Source organism: Sciurus carolinensis, chromosome 3, assembly GCF_902686445.1.
Source record: "Sciurus carolinensis chromosome 3, mSciCar1.2, whole genome shotgun sequence".
Classification (NCBI taxonomy): domain Eukaryota; kingdom Metazoa; phylum Chordata; class Mammalia; order Rodentia; family Sciuridae; genus Sciurus; species Sciurus carolinensis.
Window position 1 is genome coordinate 652,071 of NC_062215.1, and position 23,524 is coordinate 675,594.

General features: G+C 55.7%; 2 protein-coding genes across 2 annotated transcripts in view; one reads left to right on the plus strand and one right to left on the minus strand.

The window, feature by feature from the left end:
• Window positions 1-1,202, minus strand: part of Hexd (hexosaminidase D) — a 28,019-nt gene extending 26,817 nt beyond the window's left edge. Inside the window, exon 1 of the mRNA XM_047543975.1 lies at window positions 758-1,202. Within this exon, the coding sequence (XP_047399931.1) occupies window positions 758-829 (72 nt within the window). The 5' untranslated portion in view covers window positions 830-1,202. The remainder of the gene's footprint in view (window positions 1-757) is intronic.
• Window positions 777-22,839, plus strand: Ogfod3 (2-oxoglutarate and iron dependent oxygenase domain containing 3). The gene is made up of 9 exons (XM_047543976.1): window positions 777-1,163; window positions 10,407-10,627; window positions 13,367-13,442; window positions 14,340-14,382; window positions 16,423-16,487; window positions 16,891-16,947; window positions 17,047-17,200; window positions 19,207-19,330; window positions 22,476-22,839. The coding sequence occupies exons 1-9, from the start codon at window positions 1,090-1,092 to the stop codon at window positions 22,610-22,612; spliced, it is 951 nt and encodes a 316-aa protein (XP_047399932.1). The 5' UTR covers window positions 777-1,089; the 3' UTR covers window positions 22,613-22,839.
• Window positions 22,840-23,524: the final 685 nt, after the last annotated feature.

The following is a 23,524-nucleotide window of genomic DNA, read 5'->3' on the forward strand; positions in this document are numbered from 1 at the left end:
GCCCTGATATAGAAGAACCTTGGTTGCCTCAAGAGATGGTTATGATCTATTGCAACACAAACAACTGCATAATAATTGTTTTCAAGACTTTGTGTGTGTGTGTGTGTGTGTGTGTGTGTGTGTGTGTGTGCTGGGGATCAAACCCAGGGCCCTGTGCATGGTAGTCAAGCACTCCTCCCTGAGCAGCACCCAGCCAAAGACCCTTTAGATACACCATCTGAGAGAAAGCAGGCAGGCAGAGTCTCTGAATACTTTTACCAGGCCCCGCGATACAATGTTTCTTTGGGAAATTCACCCTCGATTTAATTTTGGATAACCTTAAAATTAATTCTCATTTCTAGAACATGGGTCAGCTTAGTGGCAGGGTCGAAGAAACTGCAAAATTTACTCCTGAGAAAACTGGCTAGGGTTTTAAATGAAGCAATCAATCTGAAAGGGGAACGAGACCCCTGCACATCAGAGCTGACTGGATTCACAGAAGGTCTGTCTGATAATGAAGCACAAGGAAGAGACACTCGTTCTTTCCTGCCTATTATAAAAACGCAAAGGGCGAGATGGAAGAGGGAAACTCCGCATCAGTCACTGGCAGCGTACTGATCCCACCTGCGAGTCCGCCCAAGCACAGGACGCGCGGCCTCCAGGACCCTGCGCCCCGGGCGGAGCGCCGTGCGGGCGGCGTCGCTGCAGTGAACGGCGGAGTCCGACCAGGCTTAAGCGCCGGATGCGCTCGGGAGGACCCTGACGGCCCCGAACTTACCCTGGCCACTCTGGCGGTACTGCGACCCAGGGGAGGGCAGGTCGCTGTAGCCCCCTGGGGAGGGCAGGCCATCCCGGCTACCCTGTGTGGGCACAGGTCACCTGGAGGGCGGCGCCCGGGCCGCCGGACGCAGCTGCCCCAGGTGCGCCGCGCCGCCGAGGAGCCGGCCCCGCCCCGCCGCTCGGCCGCCGATTGCTCGCGTCTGGCCGCAGCCCCGGAGGATCGCCGAGCGCGTCGCTCCCGCCTCTCCGCACCGCCTCGCTCCCTGCCGAGGCTCTCGCCCCGTGCTCGACGACTCCCGCGTCTGTCTGGCTCCGCGGCAGCCTGGCCCGATGGCTCCTCAGAGGAGGGGCGCGCCCAGGGCGGCCGAGAACAGCGGGGCCGCTGTGCGCCGGCGCCCAAGCAGGTACTAGGGAGTGCGAGCGCCGAAGGCCTTGGGCGGAGGGGCGGGACCAATCGGAAAGGGGGCGGGGCCGAACCGCGAGGGGCGGGCCCTGCGCGAGGTGGGCGGGGCCTAGGCGGCCTGGCGCGGTGGGCGGACCCACCTGGGCGTGGCCTGCAGCATCCAGCGGACCGGTAGCCGCGGTCCACGTGACTGCGGGTTCAGGGCTCAGGGCGTGCGTCCTGCAGGAAGCTCCTAGTACCGCCTTTATGCGCCCCAGCCCAAACGCAGATTCGCTCTCACTGGAGCAACGGCCTTAGCCCCAGTGACCCGCAGACTTGCAGGCCAGGCCTTTCTGCGGCGGTGCTGGCTTCCTCACCCTGATGTCCCAGCCTTTCCCACCTTACCAAAACCGGATTGCAGGTTGCCGGAACCTTCACCGTGCTCCTGGATCCCTGTCTCGGGATGGATCCCATGGGGACAGGCACCACGGCCTGAGAGCATGTCCTCAGTCACCTCAAAACTGCTTTCCATGCCATTTCTTTGGCCCAGAACTTCCGTATGGACCCCTGCAGGCTTCTGTACCTCATCAGTGTTCCTAGTAACAACTCGTGGATGTACTGAGGAAATGTCTGTTACCAGGGTGGACATTTAAGTGCAAACCCCGGGAGGCAGGTGTAGCTCAGTGGGAGAGTGCTTGTCTAGCTGGAGGCCCCAGGGAAAACAGCAAGCTGGAAGTGGAGGCACTCACCTGCAATCCCAGCGACACAGGAGGCAGAGGCAGGAGGATCTCAAGTGCCAGACCAATCTGGGCAAATAAGTGAGACACTGTCTCAAAATGAAAATGATAAAAGGCTGGGGACGTAGCTCAGCATAGAGACCCGGGGCTTAGTCCCCTGTGCCACAGACTGGGAGAGCTCCACACATGAGCAACCGGAAAGATTCCACGTCAGGACAGCGAGAGTAGTGGGGAGCAGCATCCTCAGCCCTTTTTTATTTATTTATTTTTGAAACAGTGTCTCACCAAGTTGCTTAGTGCCCCTCTAAGTTGCTGAGGCTGGCTTTGAACTTGTGTTCCTCCTGCCTCAGCCTCCCAAGTGTCCTGACCCACAGGACATCAACGCAGGACGGCAAACCTAAGAGAGAAGGAATGAAGGGACAAGAGACACAGGGAGTGACAGCAAGACAGGAATTCTGATCAAGCTGCAAATTTTTATTGTTCTCAAGGGTATTTATGCTGAGGGAATGAGGGTATGATGAGACACAGGCTGGTTGGCTGTGTTTTTCTTTTGGCCTCCTGATAAGGTGCAAGTTCACGCCGGCGGGCCATAGGCAGAACTATCAGCCGGGAGTGGGGAGGGGGCGCGCTCCGGGAATCCGTCAGCCTTCAGCTGCAGGGTGCCTGAGTCAGCTGCAGGGTGTTTGCACAGGGGAGGCAACCGCAAAATGCTCCCTGGGCTGCTGCTTATCATAAAGGTCAGAACGTCCTCAGAATGAGAACTTCTTCTTGGTCCCTGACATTTCCCCCTTTCTTATATAAAATTATTGACCATATTCTGAGAGCCATATTTTAAAGGGGTGATAGAGGCTATGTGGCGAGGCGGGGGCGTGGCCTGCCCGAACAGGTACAGAGCTGGAGTGTCAATCCCTCGGGAACTGCGCCTGTCTTAGGTTGTCCGTGACAGAGCAGCATCCTTACCCGTCATTGGATAATGAGGCTCTAGCCCTCATTTCCTGTCTTAGGTTGGTATGAGCTCTCACGAATCTTACCCGTCATTGACTGTCCAGTTCAGCTCACAGGGGTGATGGTCTTTTAAGATCACCATCACGATCCGTCATCTCCAGTCGATGGTAATGAACCTGAATAGGTTTCGCCAGTATAGCCTCAATATGATCTTATTGAAAAGCCATGATCTTATTGAATATCAAAGGACCTATAGATACGATAAGCAGCAAGCAAAGGAGGGGACCCTAGCAGGGTCCTCAAATCCTGCATGGCTGTGGGAGAGCAGTGAACAGGCAGCCATTATCCAGAGAAGCAATGGTGTGCAGTCACAGGGTTTGCCATTCAGGGGATTTTTCGCATAGATTGTTGGCTGCATCTATAAGAGAGGAAGATTCATCCTCAGGGGGAAGGTTTCCATCCCTGGGTTGTGGTAAATCATTGACCTGTTTGACCAGGCGTTCTGGTAACCATCTTGGGGCTGCTTGTTCTTGATCTAAAATGCAAACTGAGCCTCGTCGCCAAATGAGGACGGGATCTGGGCCTTTCCATTTATTTGTTAAAGGATCGCGCCACATAACAGATGGGCGAGCAGAATTAGAAGAGGGATGCCAATGTCTATCCGCGGCCGAATGTCCTTCATTGTCTAGGGTAAGAAAGTTAAGAGCAAATAATGCATGATTAAGGCAATCCCTGGGAGTGGTAAATGCAAGGTAGGAGGCCTTAAGGCGGGTAAGCCAGGTTTTTAAGGTGAGGTGTGCACGTTCCACAATGCCTTGACCTTGAGGGTTATATGGAATTCCAGTAGTATGAGAGATTTGAAGAGTGGCACAAAACTGTTTGACCTTGGTACTGGTATATGCAGGGCCATTATCTGTCTTAATATGTGCTGGCTTTCCCATTATGGAAAAGGCTGAGACAAGATGAGAAAGGACATCCTTGGTAGCTTCTCCAGAATGCGGTGATGCAAAAATAAAGCCACTAAAGGTATCTATGGAAACATGTATGTACTTTGTTTTTCCAAATTCAGGAAAGTAAGTAACATCCGTCTGCCAAATCTGATTGGGCAGTAATCCTCGAGGGTTAACACCCAGATATTGAATAGGAAGGGAGACAACGCAAGCAGGACATGCTTTTACAATTTCCCTTGCTTGTTGCCTGGTAATTTTACAAAGTAACCGAAGGCTCTGAGAATTTAAGTGGTGAAGGTTATGTAAATCTGTGGCCTCTTGGATAGATCCAATAAGAACTGGGAAAATGGAGCGAGTGGCTGCATCAGCCTGAGCATTACCCCGTGATAGGGGACCGGGAAGATCAGAATGTGCTCTAATGTGTCCTAAGAAAAATGGATGTTTTCTAGCCTGAATTAGTTGTTGAAGCTGGTTAAACAAAAAGGCTGCGTTGGAGGAAGCCTTAATGGCGGGTGAAATCTCCAATAGGGGCACAGAATGGGCAATGTAAGCACTGTCTGTATAAATATTAACAGGTTTATCAAAAAATGTCATAAAGACTTGTGTTATAGCAAACAATTCTACAAGCTGTGCTGATGGATAAGCAGTGTCAAAGGTGGTGGGCTGATTATCAACAACAAAGGCTGCACGGCCGTTGCTGGAGCCATCTGTAAAAACAGTAAGGGCTTGTGGAATAGGAGCCTTCCGAGTAACCCGAGGAAAAATAAATGGATGTAATTGAGCAAAATGCAAAAGGGGGTCATTGGGAAGGTGGTTATCAATTGTTCCCAAAAAGCCTGATAGGGCAATACCCCATTCATCCCTTGTCTGTAGTAAAAATTGGGTTTGATCCTTAGTGTATGGAATCAGAATGCTATCAGGGTCTTTGCCAAAATGTTGTTGAGAAAGCAGGCGACCTTTAATAATGATAGAAGCTACCTGAGCAGGATAGACAGCAATAACTTTAGAGGATGTGGCGGGCAAATGAACCCAAAGCAAGGGGCAACCTTTATTTTTAAAATGTGGATCCCGCTGCCAGAATAGTCCCGTGGGTGTATGAGGGGTGTGTAATATAACCAAAACCAAAGGAAGGTTATAAGATATTTGTGTAACAAATTGTTGAGCAATGGCTTCTGTGACTTGAATTAATGCTTGCCGTGCCTCGGGAGTAAGCTCTCGAGGAGAAGAAGGGTCAGAATCTCCCCTTAAAATATCATTAAGAGGCAAAAGCACATAGGTAGGTAGTTTTAAATATGGTCTTAGCCATTGGATATCCCCTAGTAATTTTTGGAAATCATTAAGAGTGTGGAGATGGTCCACACGCAATTGTATATTAGGGATTTGAATTTGATTAGTTTGAAGTTTGAGGCCCAAGTAGGTGTAGGGGTCCTGTGTCTGAACCTTATCAGGGACTATCTGAAGTCCCAAGGCAGTGAGGGCCTTATAGAGATCCAAATAACAATTGTTAAGATCATAGGTATTAGGTGCGGCAATTAACAAATCATCCATATAATGTAATATATAAGCTTGTGGCCACTGCTCTCTCACAGGGTCTACTGCTTGAGCAACATATTTTTGGCAAAGACTAGGGCTGTTAGCCATACCCTGGGGAAGGACCTTCCATTGAAATCTCTGCATAGGGCCCTGAAAATTGATGCGGGGGAGGCTGAAAGCAAAATAGGGTCTGTCATCAGGATGTAAAGGAATAGTAAAAAAGCAATCTTTTAAGTCGATGACCATTTTATAATAGTCCCTAGGAATAGCTACCGGTGTAGGGATGCCTGACTGTAGTGCCCCCATCGGGCGCATAACCTTATTGATAGCGCGCAAATCCTGTAAAAGGCGCCATTTGCCTGATTTCTTCTTAATAACAAAAATAGGAGTGTTCCAGGGTGAGGTTGAGGGTTCCACATGGCCGGCTGTCAACTGTTCCTGTACTAACATGGAGGCAGCCTCTAATTTTTCTTGGGTAAGGGGCCACTGATCCACCCACACAGGAGTTTGAGTTTCCCAAATAATTTTGTCTGCATGGGGTACAGGAGGGTCAGGGACCGACACTAAAAATCCAAATACCCAAGTCCAAATTTGTCTGTTTTTTGTATGGGCTGTACAGGCTCAACCTGTCCTTGTCCTAGCCTCCCAAGGCCTGTACCAGGGATAAAGCCCATACGAAGCATTTGATGAGTGACTAAAGAGTCGGGACTAGCAAGAATAACTTTCATTTGGCTTAGAATGTCTCGTCCCCAAAGGTTGACAGGGAGATCAGGAACAACGAAGGGGGTAACAGTTCCTTTATTTCCTGTGTTATCTTTTGTGTCAGTCCAATTGAGCACCCTGGAGCTAAGGGGTTTTTTGATTGCCCTATTCCTTTAAGGTCAGTTAGTGATGAGGTGAGGGGCCATTCTGATGGCCAATAGTTTTGAGAAATAACTGTGGCATCCGCACCAGTATCTAGGATCCCTTGGAATTTCTTTCCTTCAATAAATAAGGTAAGAGTGGGTCTTTTGTGGGAGATAGGTTGGACCCAATACACATCAGAGGAACCTAAAGAGGCCGTGTTTCGTGGTGAATTTTGGGTGGCGGGAGTGTTTCCTGAATTGAGGGGAAGGAGTATTAATTGTGCAATTCTTGTTCCTGCAGGGATGGCCGCTATTCCGTTAATAGCTGTATTATTATTTATTTAAAATACTATTAAAATAGTATTTTAATTTCTCCAGTGTAATCATTATCAATGATGCCAGGGAAGACCTGAACACCTTGTAAGGTGGTAGAAGCTCTCCCAAGAATAAGAGCACACATATGAGGTGGAGGGGGGCCTACAACCCCAGTGGGTATTATTTGGGGTCCTTGCATAGAGTCTAATATTGTATCAGTGGAGGCACAGAGGTCCAATCCTGCGCTGCCTGGGGTAGCGCAATGGAGGGAGGTGATTGTGGAGAAGGACAGGGGGCCTGGATTGGGTTGGGAGTCTGAGAGGGAACAAACCTTATTGCCCCTGGGTTTGCTCTGGGGGCGGTCGGGGCCAGGGGCTGGCCCCGAGAGGAGTTTCCCGGGAAGTTAGAGGGAATAGGCTGTCCAAGGGCATTGATCTTGGATCTACACTCCTTGGCCCAGTGGCGACCTTTACCACATTTAGGGCAAAGGGTGAGCGGAGGTGGTTTAGCCCCTGTTTGAGGAGATATGGGTCCTTGACCCAGTCTCCCTGTTGGGCACTCTCGCGCAAAATGGCCAGGTTGTTTGCAAGTAAAGCAAGTACGTGGGCCAGGGTGGTGAAGGGCCTTGGTGAAGGCGGCGCCAATAGCGAGACCCATGGTATGGGCCATTCCTACCCCGGCACACAGCTTAATGAAGTCAGAAAGGTCCCCTTTATCTTTATGGGGCCGAAGAACATCTTGACATATTGGGTTGGCATTTTCAAAGGCAAGATGTTTTACAAAGGAGCTCTCGTTTTCACTTGGTCCAAGTAAGCGCTCCGCAGCTAGATTAAGCCGGGCAACAAAGTCACTGTAAGGCTCGTCAGGACCCTGACGAATTTTTGCTAGGGAGGTGGTGGCCGAGCCCTTTTGAGGGAGCCGTCTCCAAGCATGCAAACCAGCAGTTTGAACCTGTGCTAGGAGCCCAGTAGGAAAGCGCGCCTGTTTAGGGTTAGTATCAAATGGCGCATTACCCACTAGTTTAACATAGGTCCAGGATTTAGAGGAAGCCTTGGTTGAATTTTTTTGGGCAGTTTCCTGACAGTATTCCTTAAAGTCTGCGTTCCACAACAGGAAGTCACCTGCACTGAGGGTGGCTCGGGCCAAAAATTTCCAATCATTAGGGGTGAGCCATTGTGTACTATGGTTCTCTAGCAAGTCCAGTGTATAAGGTGCAGTGGGGCCATACTGAGCACAAGCCTTTTTAAGTCTTTCAAGAAAACGGAGGCTCAGCCTTTTATAAGAACCAAGGGCTCCACTCTGTCCAGAGGTGGGCTCCTCCTCATCCCCTGATTCCTGGTCCTCCTCTTGTTCTCCCTCTGGTTCTACCTCTTGTTCCTCCCCTCATTCCTTTTCCTGACCTCCTTCTAGACCCTCTGCCTTAGTCTGTGCGAGCTGATCTGCTTGACTGAGAGTAACTGGAAAGGCAAGAACAGGCTGACCATGCGGCTTCACCTTACGAGTATTAAGGGGTTTGGGGCCAGTTTGTGTTAACTCCGTGCCGAAGGCCAGTGAGCGAAGTTCGGCATCAAGGGCTTTTAGTTCTTTTAGAAGTTGGATTTGTTCCCGCCTGTGTTGGAGAGACTCGCGTAAAGGGGTTAGATTAGGCAAGGGAAGCAGGGGAAAAAAAGTTTGGGGGGTGGGCAGTAGGTCCCTGAAGGGGCCGGAGCATGAAAGGCAGGGGGTGTATAAGAGGGAAGTGAATTTTTAAGAGGTGGCAGGTCTGGAGAATGGTATTGAGCCGCTGCCTCCTCCAGGGTAGCCTCCTCCTCTGGGGTCACCTCATCATAGGGATTTAAAACTGGATAAATCTTAGGGGGATTTTTAGGGGACTCTTTTGGTAAGGTGGGGTCTGGGAGGGTCCCGGGGTCTGGGAGGGTCCCGGGGTCCTGAGAAGGCTGAGTAGGGGCATTTGAATACTAACTGAAGGGCATGCCGAGGGGGGGCGAGAGGTGGATTGCATCGCCTGCTCCCCAATTTTTACAAGTTTTAAAGTACCACTGTCAAAGGGTGAACTTTTAAGAATCTCATTAATTAAATTCCAATAAGAAAAGGCAGTGACAGGCACCTTTTGAGGACCAAAAGTCTCATAATAATCTTTGAGGCAGTCTCCTACTCTGAGCCACCTTTTACCATCAATTGACCCCTCGAGGGGAAACCAAGGACACAAATCCTCTATGTATGAAAAGAATAATTTTAAGTCCTTTTTCTTAACACGCGCTCCCCGAGTCTTGAGGGCCTCCTTGAGACCCGACAGAAACAAATCATGTGACGAAACTGCTTGTCCCATGGTGTGTCACTCACCTCCCGCCGGCCTCACTCTCCTCCTGGATCTGACTCCCGGTCGCGTTTACCGAGGCGATCCCGAATCCCGCTTGGCCAAGGCTTCCCCGGAGGGCGGCGTTCACTTCTCAGACAAAGGCTCGAGTCAACCACGTTGGGCGCCAACTGTCCCGACCCGCAGGACATCAACGCAGGACGGCAAACCTAAGAGAGAAGGAATGAAGGGACAAGAGACACAGGGAGTGACAGCAAGACAGGAGTTCTAATCAAGCTGCAAATTTTATTGTTCTCAAGGGTATTTATGCTGAGGGAATGAGGGTATGATGAGACACAGGCTGGTTGGCTGTGTTTTTCTTTTGGCCTCCTGATAAGGTGCAAGGTTACACCGGCAGGAAGGTGAAATCTCGGAAGAGAAGCGGGGGCGGGCCACAGGCAGAACTATCAGCCGGGAGTGGGGAGGGGCGCACTCCGGTCAGCCTTCAGCTGCAGGGTGCCTGAGTCAGCTGCAGGGTGTTTGCACAGGGGAGGCAACCGCAAAATGCTCCCTGGGCTGCTGCTTATCATAAAGGTCAGAACGTCCTCAGAATGAGAACTTCTTCTTGGTCCCTGACACCCAAGCTCCTGGGATTGCAGGCATGCGCCAGGCGCCTGGCTTATTCATGTGTGATTGGTGCTTTTCACCTGCGTGTAAAGGTGAATTCCCTGTGGTGTGTTCGTGTATGCACCTGACATGAGTTAAGAAGTCCCCAACCCATCCCCCAACTCTGCCTCTCCATCTCCTTCTTCAGTGAGTCTGTCTTATTTCACTTAGCATGATATTCTCCATTTCCATCCATTTACCAGCAAATGCCATAATTTCATTCTTTTATTATGATTGAATAAAATGCCATTGAGCATATATACCAGAGTTTCTTAATCCATTCATCTATCGATGGTCACCTGGGCTGATTCCATAATTTAGCTATTGTGAATTGTGCTGCTATAATTATTGAGGTGGCTGTATTGTTGTAGTATGCCAATTTTAGATCTTTGGGGAAAATACCAACGAGTGGGATAACTGGGTCATATGGTGGTTCCATTATTAGTTTTGTTGTTGTTTCTTGGTACCCAGGATTGGACTCAGGGGCACTGGACCACTGAGCCACCTCCCCAGCCCTATTTTCTATTTTATTAGAGACTTCACCAAGTTGGTGAGGCTGGCTTTGAACTCATGATCCCCCTGCCTCAGCCTCCTGAGCTGCTGGGATTACAGGTGTGCACCACCGTGCCCGGCTCCATCACTAGTGTTTTGAGGAGTGTCCAGACCACTCCAGAGGGACAGCGCCAGGCGCAGTCCCATGCACAGGTGTCCCTTTCTTCCTACAGCCCCCCAGCTTTTGTTGTTGTCTGTGTTCTCGATTGTTACCATTCTGACTGGGGGAGGTGGAGCCTCGGCGGCTTCGATTGCCTTTCCCTGATAGCGAGAGCTGTTCGACATTTTTCCATCTGTTTGTTGGGACGAGCCCATGGTAGGAGAGCCAGCCTGGTACAGCCTGTGTGACCTGCTCTCTGCTCTCGCCTGCACTCCCAGCATGTGCAGCCGTGGTCTGGTGACGGTGGTTGTGTTTTCTGTCCCCAGTGCCAAGAAGGACCGGGTGCTGCGGGAGTCGTGGAGGGAAGCATGGCTGAGGGTTGCAGGCCTGGTGGCTGGCCTTGTGCTGGCTGCCCTCCTGCTCTGGAGCAGCCTGGGGACCGAGGATGGCGTGGCCGAGGTCCTGGCCCATCGTGGTGAGGTCCTGGCGGGCAGATTCATCGAGGTGCCCTGCTCTGAAGACTATGATGGCCACCGGAGGTTTGAAGGTACCGTGCCGCCAGCCGCATGGTGGTTCTTGGGAGCAGCAGCCCACTGTGCACTGTGGTGCTGCCTTTGCTGGATTGATGGGTGGCTCAGGCCACTAGCTGCAGGGCAGCAGGCGATCTTCCCTCCCGGTTGGCCAGCCCTGCCTGGCCTGGGTGCAAAGCCAGTGGTGGTTGTGGCAAACTGGGAGTCCAGTGGTGCCTCTGTGGTGAAGTCACAGATGTGGCAAGATGGGGATGAGAAACTCAAGGTCAGAAAATATGCAGAAACCATGAAAAGAAGGCCCTTGGCAGAGGTCCCACCCCGACACGCTGTCCAGCCCTGGCTCAACACAAAGGAGCAACCAGCACCATGGGAGGCTGGAGAGGAGCAGGGTCCAGAGGAGCCTGGAGGAGCAGGGTCCAGAGGAGCCTGGAGGAGCAGCTCAGGGTCCGGCAGTCAGCACTCTGGAGAGCACACACCAGGGCCGGCCAGGCCGGGGCTGTGGCTGCTCTGACTGCTGCATGTTCCTGAATGTTCTGCACCACACACATGTGCTCTCAGATTTTAAACCTAGCTTACAGGATTAGCTTTTTAGGATAGAATTCATTATTTTTTATTAAAAAAAATATTTTTTGCAGTAGTAGAGATTAAACCCAGGAGCACTTTACCTCTGAGCCACATTTCAGCTCTTATTTTTTATTTTTATTTTTATTTATTTATTTATTTTTTTGGGTGCTGGGGATTGAACCCAGGGCTTTGTGCTTACAAGGCAAGCACTCTACCAACTGAGCTATCTCCCCAGCCCCCCTTATTTTTTATTTTGAGACAGGGTCTTGCTAAGTTGCTGAGGCCGGCTTCCAATTTGTGATCCTCCTGCTTCAGCCTCCTGAGTCACTGGGGTTACAGGCAAGTGCCACCATGTCTGGCAAAAAAAATAAATAAATAAAATTAAGTTCCGATCAATGCCTTGGACTTGAACTGAGAAAATATTGCCAAGTTCTTCCACGAGGGGGCGCTGTTGTAATGCACATGAACCGGGAGCTCCTGCCACCTAGCAAGATGAAAGTAGGGTGCTTTGTTGGCAGGGCATCTGCAGAGGAAGGTCAATGAAATGACCTCTGAGGTCAGTGAAGTGAAGGTCCCCCTGTCATCCTGTCGCTGTGTGTCTTAAGACTCTTCTCTCTGACATCCCAGTTTCAAAAATAATTTTGTTTTGTGGTGTTGGGGATTGAACCCAGGTCGCAAGCTAGGTAAGCACTCTAGTGCTTGGGTGTGTGTCTATCACTCCCTTCCTCCTAGTAGTGTGGATTGAACCAGGGGCACTCTGTCACTCAGCCGCACCTTCTACCCTTCTTATTTTTTATTTTCAGAGTCCTGGTAAGTTGCCAAGGCTGGCCTCCAACTTGTGATCCTCCTCTCTCAGCCTCCTGAGTCCCTGGTACCACTGCTCCTGGCTATACTTTTAAATTTTAAAAGTTCATAGGGCAAGGACTGGGGTTGTGGCTCAGTGGTAGAGTGCTTGTCTAGCATGTGTGAGGTACTGGGTTCAATTCTCAGCATCACATATAAATAAATGAATAAAATAAAGGTCCATCAACAACTAAAATAAATAAATAAATAAATAAAAAGTTAATGGGGCCAGATGTGGCAAGGGAATTGCAACTTTGAGGTGAGCCTCAGCAATTTAACGAAACCTTCAGCAACTTAGCAAGACCCTATCTCAAAATAAAAAATAGAAAGGGCAGGGGATGTGGCTCAGTGGTTAAGTGCCCCGGGTTGGATTATCCCTTACAAGTCCATGTAAGAACTTCATAAAGGGCAGAGGAAGGCCCCGCAGGCCTGAGCCCTGCTCCTGCTGCTGGGCGAGTGGTCCCTGGATGGCGGCTCCATCTCTGAGCTATAGGCTTACTTCAGACTTACTTCCAAGCAGGAAGAAGGAAAGAGGAACAGCCAGCAAATTGTGGCCTGCCCAGTGTGTCCTCAGGTTGCTCACCCAGGTTCAGGGAGCTGCCCTCGTTTGCTGCCAGAACACAGGGACTGATGGCCTGCTGGGCTCGTGTCTGATGCACTCCTGCACCCTGGCCCCACATACCTCCACTCTGACTCCTGTCCACCCCGGCCCCATCCCCCTCTGACCCCTGTCCACCCTGACCCCTCTCCACCTTGGCCTCTGTCCACTCTGACCCCATCCCCACTCTGACCCCTGTCCACCTTGACCCTCTCCTCCACCACTCTGACCCCTGTCCACTCTGACCCCTGTCCACCCTGCTCCCCTCTGCCATGACCCTGGCCCCCCGAGTTCTCAGTCCCCCCTCAGCTCTGCAGGTCCCCAGGTGAGGAGAGGCAGAGGGACTTGGGAATGCCGTGGCCCTGGGGTGGTGTGGCTGGGATTAGGAGCTCGCTAGCTGGTCCTGGAGGGCCTCCTGGGGAGCCAGAGTGCCAGCCCTGTGGTCAGTGCAGCTCAAGAACGCAGTTGCTGCGAGTGTGGGGACACCCCTGGCCTCCTAGGGGCTGGGGACAGTGGCAGATGCCTCTAGGTCAACCTGTCCAGCATAGGCCGCTGGACGCCAGGATGCCCATGATGGAGCTGAGACTGCAGGTGCGTTTCCACAGAGGGGCATGTGGCTTATCGGAAGTTCACCTTTTAGTGGTGTGTTGGTCACACCGGCCACCCGGGGCCTATAGAGGGGTCTTGCCAGCCATTGTCCTGGGACAGTGGCTTTGGAACCCATCACCTGACCCTGTCTGTCGCCCTCTAGGCTGCACCCCCAGGAAGTGTGGCCGGGGCGTCACCGACGTTGTCATCACCCGGGAGGAGGCGCAGCGGGTTCTCAGGTACCTCGTGCCGCAGCGCTCTGTCCAGGTGCCCTGGTCAGGGTGGGAGGTGGGCAGAGACAAGACAGTTCAGTGGTCAGTCAGCGTTTCTCACTGCTTTCAAGGGCAGAGGCCTGGTTACTTGCTTCCCACGAGCCAAGTCCACCACCCTGGGTGTCCTTGCTGACCTCCTCTCTGGGGCAGCTTGCCCACAAGCTGTCCTGTCTGGAGACTGCTCCCCCAGCTTTGCGGGAGGGTCACTAGATCCTTCCCACTGTCTGCTCGAAACCAGCCAGGTTTTGTCTCCAGCAGACTTCGCCCTGCTAGAAATCACCTGCTGGAAGCAGTTGGTGCTTTTAAACAAGATCTTGAAAGAAAGCTTTGATTTTCTGACCAGCTGTTCAGACTGAGTGTGTGAAGGGGCAGTTGGCCCTGGAGGCCCGTCCTCGGTCCCACATAGTGTCCTGCTGAGATTCCCAGCAGGGATCCTCACCTCCCACTATGTTCTCCTGCTCCTTGGGGATTACTGATGTTTACTGAGGGATCGGAGTCCCTGGGTGACCTCAAAATGTCCATCAAAGCTGCTAATTTTTGATAGGGGCCCTCTCTGGTCCAGCGTGCTGATGGGCGGTCTTTGCCTCCCCACCCTGCAGGGCCTCTTCCCCTCCTGCGCTGTGGTCACCCAAGCCTGATCCGCCTGGGAGCAGTTCAGTTGGGTCCACCAAGGCTCCCGAGGTGCCTCCGGCTCCGGGGCGCCAAGCCCCGCTGTCCAAGCAGCAGGGAGGCGGCGTGCTCCATCAGCTCAGAGGGCGGAGCGTTCTAGCCCAGGGACTGTCCAGATCATGCTGATCCATGTTCTTAGATCCCTGACACCCGATTCCAGTCACTGATTGTGGTCTAAAATCATTTTCCCCACAGCATAGCCGCAAAGGGACTCGCGCTGGGCGGATCCGACGGAGGGGTGAGTTGGCTGCATCTCCTGCCCCACTTCTCTCTTTGCCTTTTAACTTTGCTCTCCCTGGGTGGGGTGGGGGAGGCGCTGGATGGCAGAGTCCCCTCAGTGACCCCACCTGCAGGCAGGCTGGCTCGGGTCCTCCACAGTGTCTCTAGCACTGACCGTGGCAGATGCTCCTGACGGGCACTTGGTGGCACCAGGTGTTTGTTGGCTGCCTTTTCAGGGCGCATCCTAGCTGGCTCAGCTCGTGCTGGCCTCGTAGACCCTGGGGTGGGATGGGAGAGTCAGCAGTGCGCAGGGCCGGCGACGGGCGTGGGACAGGAGCACGTGGAGCTGCAGGAGAAGCTGGGCCCACCAAACAGAAGGTGCTCAGATGACGGCCACCTTCCAGCCTGAGGCTCCGCAGACTCCCTGCGGGGCCTGTCAGCCACTGTGTGAGGCTGCAGGGATCAGTCCCCCAGAGGTGTGTCCACCTGGAACCTCTGTATGTGACTGGGTTTGGAAAGAGGGTCTTTGCAGATGTAGGATCGGGAGACGAGGTTATCCTGGATTATCAGGGTGGGCACTGAACCCCAGGACGGGTGTCCTTATAAGAGAGAGGCAGAGGGAGGCTGGGAAGGAGGAGAAAAAGGCCTAAAGCTGGATGCAGAGCTTGGAGTGATGAAGCCACAACTAAGGGGTACACAGGGCCCCCAGGCTGGAAGGACCAGGAAGGACCTTCCCCAGGAGTCCTCAGAGCAGGCACAGCTCTGCGACACCCTCATTTCCGACGTCAGCCTCCAGAAGTGAGAGAACAAGGTTTAAGCCTTCAGTGTGGGTTCCTCAGCCTCAGCAATATCAGGAGCTAGCCGCAGCTTTGTGGCCCTGTCCTGTGACGGGCAGCTGCTGGACATCAGCCACTGCATCTGGTGCTTGGCATGCGGCACTGTCTCGGGGTCAGGCCTCCTGTGTGTCGGGTGGTGAGTTTGAGTTGTGGTCACTGTGCACCTGAGACATCTCGGAAGATTAGTTTCAGAGTACTTCTGTGACTGTCTGCACGACCATCCGCAGTCCTGTCCCTTCATCTTAGCTCAGTCCAGCTGGGGGTTACGAAGCCCACGCCCGTCGCCGGCCCTGTGCACTGCTGACTCTCCCGTCCCACCCCAGGGTCTACGAGGCCAGCATGAGCCAAGCCAGCTAGGACGCGCCCTGAAGAGGCGGCCACAAGGCAGGGACGCTGCTGCCCAGCACCTGGTCCCCTCTCTCTCCTGGGCCTCCCTGTGGGCTCGTCATGCCCCCAGTTAGTCAGGCTGTAAGTTCAGTGAGCGTTTATTCAGCCTCCGTTGGGTTTACACCCTGGCCAGTCACTGTAGCCCTGAGGAGAGGGGTGCACACAGATGGGGTGAGAGTGGTCGGCACTGGTGGCCGCTCCAGAATGGGAAGGACTCTAAGACGGGTGGCCAGGGGCATGGCCCAGCCAGTCTGCGAGGTGCCCATCCAGGATCCGTGAGCACCTGAGCCAGTGTGCACAGAGCTCCACTGCACCAGCCCCGGCCAGAGCAGCCCTGGACACTGTGGGGAGGACAGCATGTGCATGCAGTGGACGCCCCAGCAGCAAGATGGAGCAAGCTGTTGGCACGGCAACAGCAAGGCTTCCCCTGGTGCTGGGATGAGGGAGCACCCAGACGATGGCAGTGGCCCACGAGGGCTGCAGGGCACCTCGGGGTGAAGGGCACGTCCGCGTCTGGTCCTGAGTGTCCGCGGAGCGCACAGGCTGGGACTTACCAGTGCACCCATGTTTCACACGCACCCAGTTGAATGGGGCCATTGCCCTGCAGAGCTGCAGAAGGGAGGGAAGGGGAGAGGAGGAGCAGGAGCGCGGGCGGGCGGCACGCACAGAGGCTTCCGGGAAACCCCAGCGCGGTCCCCGAGCGTCAGCAGCAGAGTGGACGTGTTGGTCAGGGCGCCGTCTCGAGGCAGGGTCAGGACGTTGCCCAGGGAGTGGGCTGCTGGTTTGGCTGGCAGCTTCCAAAGTGGCCGCCGACCCCCCCACGGGTTCTCTCCCAGGCGTCCATCCTGGACCTGCACTCCGGAGCCCTGTCTATGGGGAAGCACTTTGTGAACCTGTACAGGTGAGGCCGCAGGGGTGTTCCTGGCATGTTCACTGGGCGCTGCAGCGGTGGGAGCGGTGGGCCCCTGGAGTGGGGTCTGCCCAGGTCCTCGTCCAGGAGCCTTGGGGGCAGTGGGGTCCTGTCACGGGGGTGTGCTGACAAGAGAACCAGGGCCTGGGCCGGGGCTGGAGGCAGAGAGCCTGAGAGGCCCAGTGTCCCTCACCTCCAGCAGCGGTTTCTCCCCCTCCTCTCCTGTGCCCTTCATTTTCTATGTCCCAGGGTTATTTTAGGGACGGAGTTGCTGCAGGATACCCAGGTTCTCTTCTAGGGACTCGCCGTTGAGCTTGAGGAAAGACTGACCTCATCGCACACGAGGAAAAGACTAGTGAGCTGCCACCTCTGCTGACGGCCTTTTTTTCCACAGATACTTTGGGGATAAGATACAGACGGTCTTCTCTGAAGAGGACTTCCAGTTGTATCAGTAAGGAGGAGGGGCCGGGGCTGCGGGGCCCTTCTGCCTCCTGGGGTCTGTGCAGGCGCGGGGGCCAGCTGCTCCTGAAGGCCACCCGTGTCCTCGCAGGGACGTGCGGCAGAAGGTGCAGCTCACCATCGCCAAGGCTTTCGGCATCGGCGCGTCCTCGCTCTACCTGACGAAGCCCACGTTCTTCTCCCGCATCAACAGCTCGCAGGCCCGGACCGCCCACGACGAGTACTGGCACGCACACGTGGACAAGGTGGGGCCTGGGGCTGCCGGCCACGCCCGCCTCCTCCTGCCTGGCTGTGGGCCTGGCTTGGGGCTTTGGGGCCTCTGCTCTGCAGGTCGCACCTAAGTCTGGCTGGTGCACTTGAGGGACAGTTTCTCAGGTGGTGGTGACGGGAGCGCGAGGCGAGATGCTGCCCCCAGCACCTGCCTCCCGGGCGCCTCCCGTGCGCCCTTTGCTCATGACACTTGTCCTCCCGCCCGGCCCAGGTTCTGCATCCCTGAGTCTCCCCTCTGCCCTGCCTTGCCTTGCCTCCTGCTCTTTCTTCGCCCCTGCCCTCCTGGTTCTGGCCCTGTGGAGGATTTCCCAGCCCCCCAGTCACAGTGGGCTGTGGTCTTGATCCTCTTTGCGAGCCCTCCCCTCCTGGACCCGGCAGCCTGAGGCTCCCTTCCAGCTTCTGGCCAGAGAGGAGTTCCCAGGTTCCGGCTGCAGGGGGCCCAGGGCAGGTCTGGCCACAGGACCATTTCTAGGTCCTCCGCTAGGAATTGGTTCTTTCCAGAGGCTCTGTGGCCCCAGGCCCTTGGTCCACGCTGAGGTCTGCTTGCTGCGTCCCTGGCTGTGGGCTTGCGCACTGCATGTGGTTCTCTGGCAGTCGTGAGGGAAGTTCTGCAGGCAGCTCCCTGTGTCTCGGCTCTGCTGCTGGTGCTGAAGTAGTGAACCTCAGGGGACAGAGGGCACAGGAGTCCCCAGGCCGTGCCATTAGGCTCCTCTGGTGCCCAGCGGGCAGCAGTGGGGCTGGCATGGCTACGGGGTGGCCCTTTCGGAAAGCCAGCACAAGGGAGACGCTCCTCCCCCTGGATCTTACTCTCCTGGCTTCTCCCTGGATCCAGCCACCTCCTTAGGGCAGGAGAACGGCCTTTCCCCAGGCTGCTCCTCTCCCAGCCCTCTGTGAGCCGTGCGTGGGAACCGAGCGGCATCGAGGGCTGGTGCTCCTGACGCCCACGGGCTCTGCACAGTGAAACCCCTGGGTGAGGGCAGGGGTGCCCGCCTGCACCACAAAGCCACACCCAGGAGAGGCGCGTCCCCTTGCTCCGGTGGAGCTATTGCTGTGACTTGTAGCCAGTGTGCTTCATTTAAGTCGGACTCTGAGTGGGTGTGCACCCCACCAGCTGCGACAGTGGAGTGTCAAGGCCCCGGTGAGGGAGGAGGTGAGGGAGGAGCGGCTCCACCCCCCCCGCGGCCCCCTTGCCGCCAGCTGGCCGCGAGCTCCAGACGGCTCCTTCTCCAGGGTCGCTTTCGTTCCAGTTTCTTTAGCAGTGTAGAGACGCATGGGTTACCGTGCTCTGTCGACTGCACAGGCTCATACACATCTTCATTTGCCAGTGTTTTTTCTTCCTGTTACTTAAACGAGGCGGCCGATGGCAGGGTGGATCCCAAAGCCCCCGAGGTCCCTGCACAGCCACACAGCCAGTGTGCCCCGACCCTGCCTTGCTCTCTTGATCTTATCATGTATCTTTTACCTCAATTTAAAAAGCAGTTTGGGGCAGGGTGGGGTGGTACATGCCTTTAATCCCAGTAACCCTGGAAGCTGAGGCAGGAGGACTGCATGTTTGAGGCCAGCCCCAGCAACTTAGCAAAACCCTATCTCAAAATGAAAAATGGAAAGTGCTGTGGATGTGGTTCCGTGGTTGAGTGCCCAGGTTCAATCCCCAGTACTCCCCCCAAAAATAAAGATGGGTGAGGAGTCTGGGCCCGCCCACACCGGAGGTAAGGGAAGCGCTCTGCTCTGGCCCCGGGCCACCTGCACGGCCGTGCCCCTGGCGGAACCGCCCGCTGCTCCTTTGCCAGGCCCCGTGCTCTGCTGCATCACCACTGCCCAGTTGCCTGGGTGCTCGGGGAGCCCCAGCAGACCCCTGGGCTGTGGACTCTGGGTTTTGCTGGGCGGGAGCCGCCAGCCTAGGGCCAGGGCCTGCGCAGTCACGCTGCGGGAAGGGAAGCAGCTGAGGGCCATCCCTGATGGGCCTCCCGCTGCCCCGCAGGTGACCTATGGCTCCTTCGACTATACCTCACTGCTCTACCTCTCCGACTACCTGGAAGACTTCGGTGGCGGGCGCTTTGTGTTCGTGGATGAAGGGGCCAACAAGACAGTGGAGCCGAGAGCCGGTAGGACACGCGGGCTGGCGGGAGGCCAGGCCTGGACATGGCCTTGCCCGGCTCAGTGACTGCCTGGTGCTGGAGCACGTGTGTGGGCCACAGATGGGCAGCTGCACTCGAGCAGTGCTGCATTCGCGGGGCGCCTGCTGTGTTTCACGCCTGGTGCTGGGGTGTCCAGGTCCCCCTGCTGGTCATGACACCCAGGAGGCTAGTGTCTGCGGCCCGAGGCCCAGCAGGTCAGTGGCAGGGCCAGGCTCCTGGTGGCCTCACCGTAGCACACAGGGTGCCCCTGCCCCCAGGGTGTGCCCTGCTTGGTGCTCTTCCCAAAGGGACGTGGAACTTAGGGTCAGGGGAAGCCTGCGTGAGGCCCTGGTCCATCCCTCCCAGCACCAAGAGATCGGGGGCAACGGTGGAGGAGGCTCCCACCTGAGCAGGGCGGGCCTCACTGCACTGGCCGCACGTGTCCCCTGGCTGGGAGGCGCGGCCCTCCGCAGGGCACTGAAATCCCACCTGCCCGTCGCCTGCCTCCCCGTGTGGTCCACAGTGCCCCCTGCCTGTCTGTGCTGCACCAGGCTGGCAAGCAGGAGGGCTGTGCTAGGCCAGGCCTGCCCTGGTGCTCCACCCTGGGGGTGCCTGTCACCCTTGCAGGCGGCTCCAGTCATAAAGCCAGCCCGTGTTACGTGGGAAAGGTCAGCTGGGTCCGTTCACCTGGGTCCTTTGGGTGCTGGTCACCAGCTCAGTGGGAGGCAGGCAGGTCCAGGGAAGCACTTGTGTTGGGGTGAATGTGGGGGAAGCTGCAGGTGGGTGCTGGAGGGCCTCCTGAGGAGGCCTCACTGCAGGGGCAGAGCAGAGGGTCTCCCCCTCATGGTTGGGGGTTTGGACAAACACTCCTTCTCCTGCAGCATGGAGGTCATGGCGGAAGCTTTCAGGCCAAGGGAGCAGACCGGCCCTGCTGTGTCCTGCTGAGGGTGAGGGAGGCCTGGGCCTTGTTCTTGGTTTGCTGTGGCCGGAGTTCCCTCTGCCTCACAGGGGCCTGCGTGCCGGTGGGTCTTTGCATTCTGCGGCAGGGATCACCTCCCTGTTCAGTGTCAGTCATGGGCTCCTTCTCAGGGACCTTTCCTCTGTACCCACACTCCTGATCTGTTGGCTGCCTCCTCCCTCCCTTGCCTACCCTCCCGTGGGCAGCCTGAGCTCTCCCCTGGCCATGGCATGGGCAGCGCCTGACACAGCAAGGGGCCTGCCAAGCCCACTCCCCACAGGAGCCCAACTCGGCCTGTGAGCACTTTTCCCCCTTTTTTTGCACTGGGGGTTGAGCCCGGGGTGCCCTATTACTGAGCTGCATCCCCAGCCCTTTTTACGTTGAGACGCTCAATGATGAATCTGGCCTGGAACCTGCAATCCTCCTGCCTCAGCCCCCCAAGCTGCTGGGGTTGTAAACGGGTCTTTGCTCTTGGCTCTGTGAGCACTCTGCCATCACCCCACAGTGGGGTTGGCATGGGCCTTCTCTCAAACCCGACACTGGTCTGCAGCCCCATGCTGACCTCCCCCTCCACCCTCCACTGGGATTCTCAGGACATTCAGCTGACTCCATCCTGGCCTCACTCTTTGTTACCGGTTTGGCCAGATGTCTGTACGACTGTCAGAAGCAGTAGTGCAGCAGACCGGCCTGTTCCCCCAGGAGCTCAGTCATAGCACTTCTGTGGGAAAACCCAGAACTCATGCGTGCAAGAGATTGTTTCCTAAAGTGAAGGGGTGGGTGAAGTGTTCACAGGACTTGTGAACATATAGCTCTGAAGCTTATTTTGCTTTTAAACATTTTAAGCACGAACCCAGTGCAGTGGCTCATGTCTGTAATCCCAACAACTCAGGACGCTGAGGCAGGAGGATTGCAAGTTCTGGGCCAGCCTGGGCAACTTAGTGAGGCCCTTTCTCAAAATAAAAAATGAAAGAGCTGGGGATGTGGCTCAGTGGTAAAGTGTCCCTGGGTTCAGTCACCAGTACCAGATAGATAGATTTGTAGACAGAGAGATAGATCGAACCCAGGGCACTCAACCCCTGAGCCACATCTGCAGCTCTTTTCATATTTTTTTTAGAGACATGGTCTTGCTGAGAGCCTTGATACATTGCTGAGTCTGACTTTGAACTCCTGATCCTCCTGCCTCAGCCTCCCGAGCTGCTGGGATTGCAGATGTGCACCATCAACACTGGGCTTATATAATTGTGTTTTATGAAACCTGGATGGGGTCCCACAGCTCAGCGGTCAGCAGTTCTGACCTTGAGTGGCAAATGTCAGTTTTCTTTGTAGCGAAAAGAGCAAGGAGCAGAGCCCCGGGTTTGGGGTCTCCAGGTGACTCACTGCAAGGGCTCTGAGCTCAGCAAGGCCGTTGGACAGGGTCATTGTTCCTCCAGTGCAAGGACCTGGATTATACCCCAGGAGGAGGCCAGGTCTGCTGTGCACTGATTTCTCCAGCTCTGAGCTCTAGGCAGGCCCAGGGTGCAGAGCTCCCGTGGCAGACTTTCCTCTCCTCTTCAGGCTTGCTGGAGTCACCGGCAGTGGCCTCTGAGGGGGTCTGGAGCCAGGCGGTGGCGGCCACGCCCGGGAGTCTCAGTGATACTCCTGGGGCTCTCCGTGCAGCCGGTGGTGCTCGCAGCCCACGCCTGCCAGCAAGGGCCTCTGAGAACTGCAGCAGACAGGCACAGATGCTCTGGAACACAGGCCTGCAAGGACGCCCGACTGGGGCCACGGACTGTGGCCTGCCTTCCGGCCCTTTGGGCTTTGTCTCCACCTGAAGGGGCTGTGGGTGTCTGTGAGCAGCCTCTCTGGACGGTCAGCATTCATCCTCCGCGGTTGTTCTGCATTCTCCACGCGTGATTAGAAACCAGATCCTGAACTGCAGGCTGGAGGCTACCGGGGGCCTGGAGGTGGGCCGACTGCTGGGTGGCCTGGGGGAGCGGCCTCTTCTGCGGTCTGCAGCTCCTTCCTGGACCGCCGGCCACAGAAGCCCCTCACAGCCCATCCTTCCCTTCTGGAGTGGGCGATGTCTCCACCCTGCCCGCATCCAGCCAGGTTTATTAGTCAAGGCTGCTGTGTTATCGGAAGGCCCTGCCGGCCTCAACTGTGGCCTCTGGTCACCTCTCTCTCTTTTTCTCCCAGGGCGGGTCTCCTTCTTCACTTCGGGGTCTGAGAACCTTCACCGGGTGGAGAAGGTCCTCTGGGGCACCCGGTACGCCATCACCATCGCCTTCACCTGCAACCCCGACCACAGCATCGAAGACCCAGCATTCACGTAGCCGGTGGGGCCCTGGGATCACACCTGGGGCCTGTCCACATACCCTCCTCTTGGGAAGCAGCCACGGGCAGGTGGTGCTCCTGGGCCACCTGAGCATGTGCCCTGCCCCTGGGATCCAGCCCCTTCCCTCTGCAGAGTGCCTTATGAATTATCCTGAGTCCTGATTTGCTGGTGTTTTAGTCTTTTCATCTGTGAATAAATGGAGGAGCGGGTTTCCTCCTCATTAGCTCTGTGTGTTTGCTTTGGTGAGTGTTCACAGCAAGCCCCGGGTGACTTCCCAGGAGAGGGATCCAGGGCCTGGGGAGAAGTCCCGTCTGCGAACAGGCAGATTCGTCTGCTTGGCCGGATCTAGTTTAGACACCATCCTGGACTGTGGAGGACCCATCAGAGTGTGGGCAGACTTGATGGAAACAAACCCCCGCTCCCCAGAAGGTTCCAGTGAGCAGTGGCATGTGGGTGGGTGGGCGTCTGATGTCCCCGGGGCCCTGAGCCTGTGCCTGTTGCCACCAGGCTCAGTGTATCCCCAGGAGGCTCTGGGGGCCCTGTCCCCTGCACAGGGCCTCCTGCCTGGGTGAGCTGTCTGCCTCTCCCTTCTTATCCAAGTGCCCCAGCCTTGCCCGTCAGAGCAGTGGTCAGAGGAGGCCAAACAGACCCCCGTGGAGGGAGCCTGTGCTGAGCAGCACATCCGTCAGCATCTGCCAGGGTCAGATGTGGTCCCATGATGCTCTGTGTGGCCAGTTCTGGGCTTGGGCACCTTCCCCAGAAGAAGAGCTGACCTGTCACCCAGCACCCCTGGGAGCCAGACTCTCCTGGTCACCCTGACCCAGGATGCCTGGGAGGAACTGCTGGAACACCCCTCCTCTGCCTGAGCAGCATGACCATGTGGCCAGGTGTCCCTGGAGCAGATGCCCTG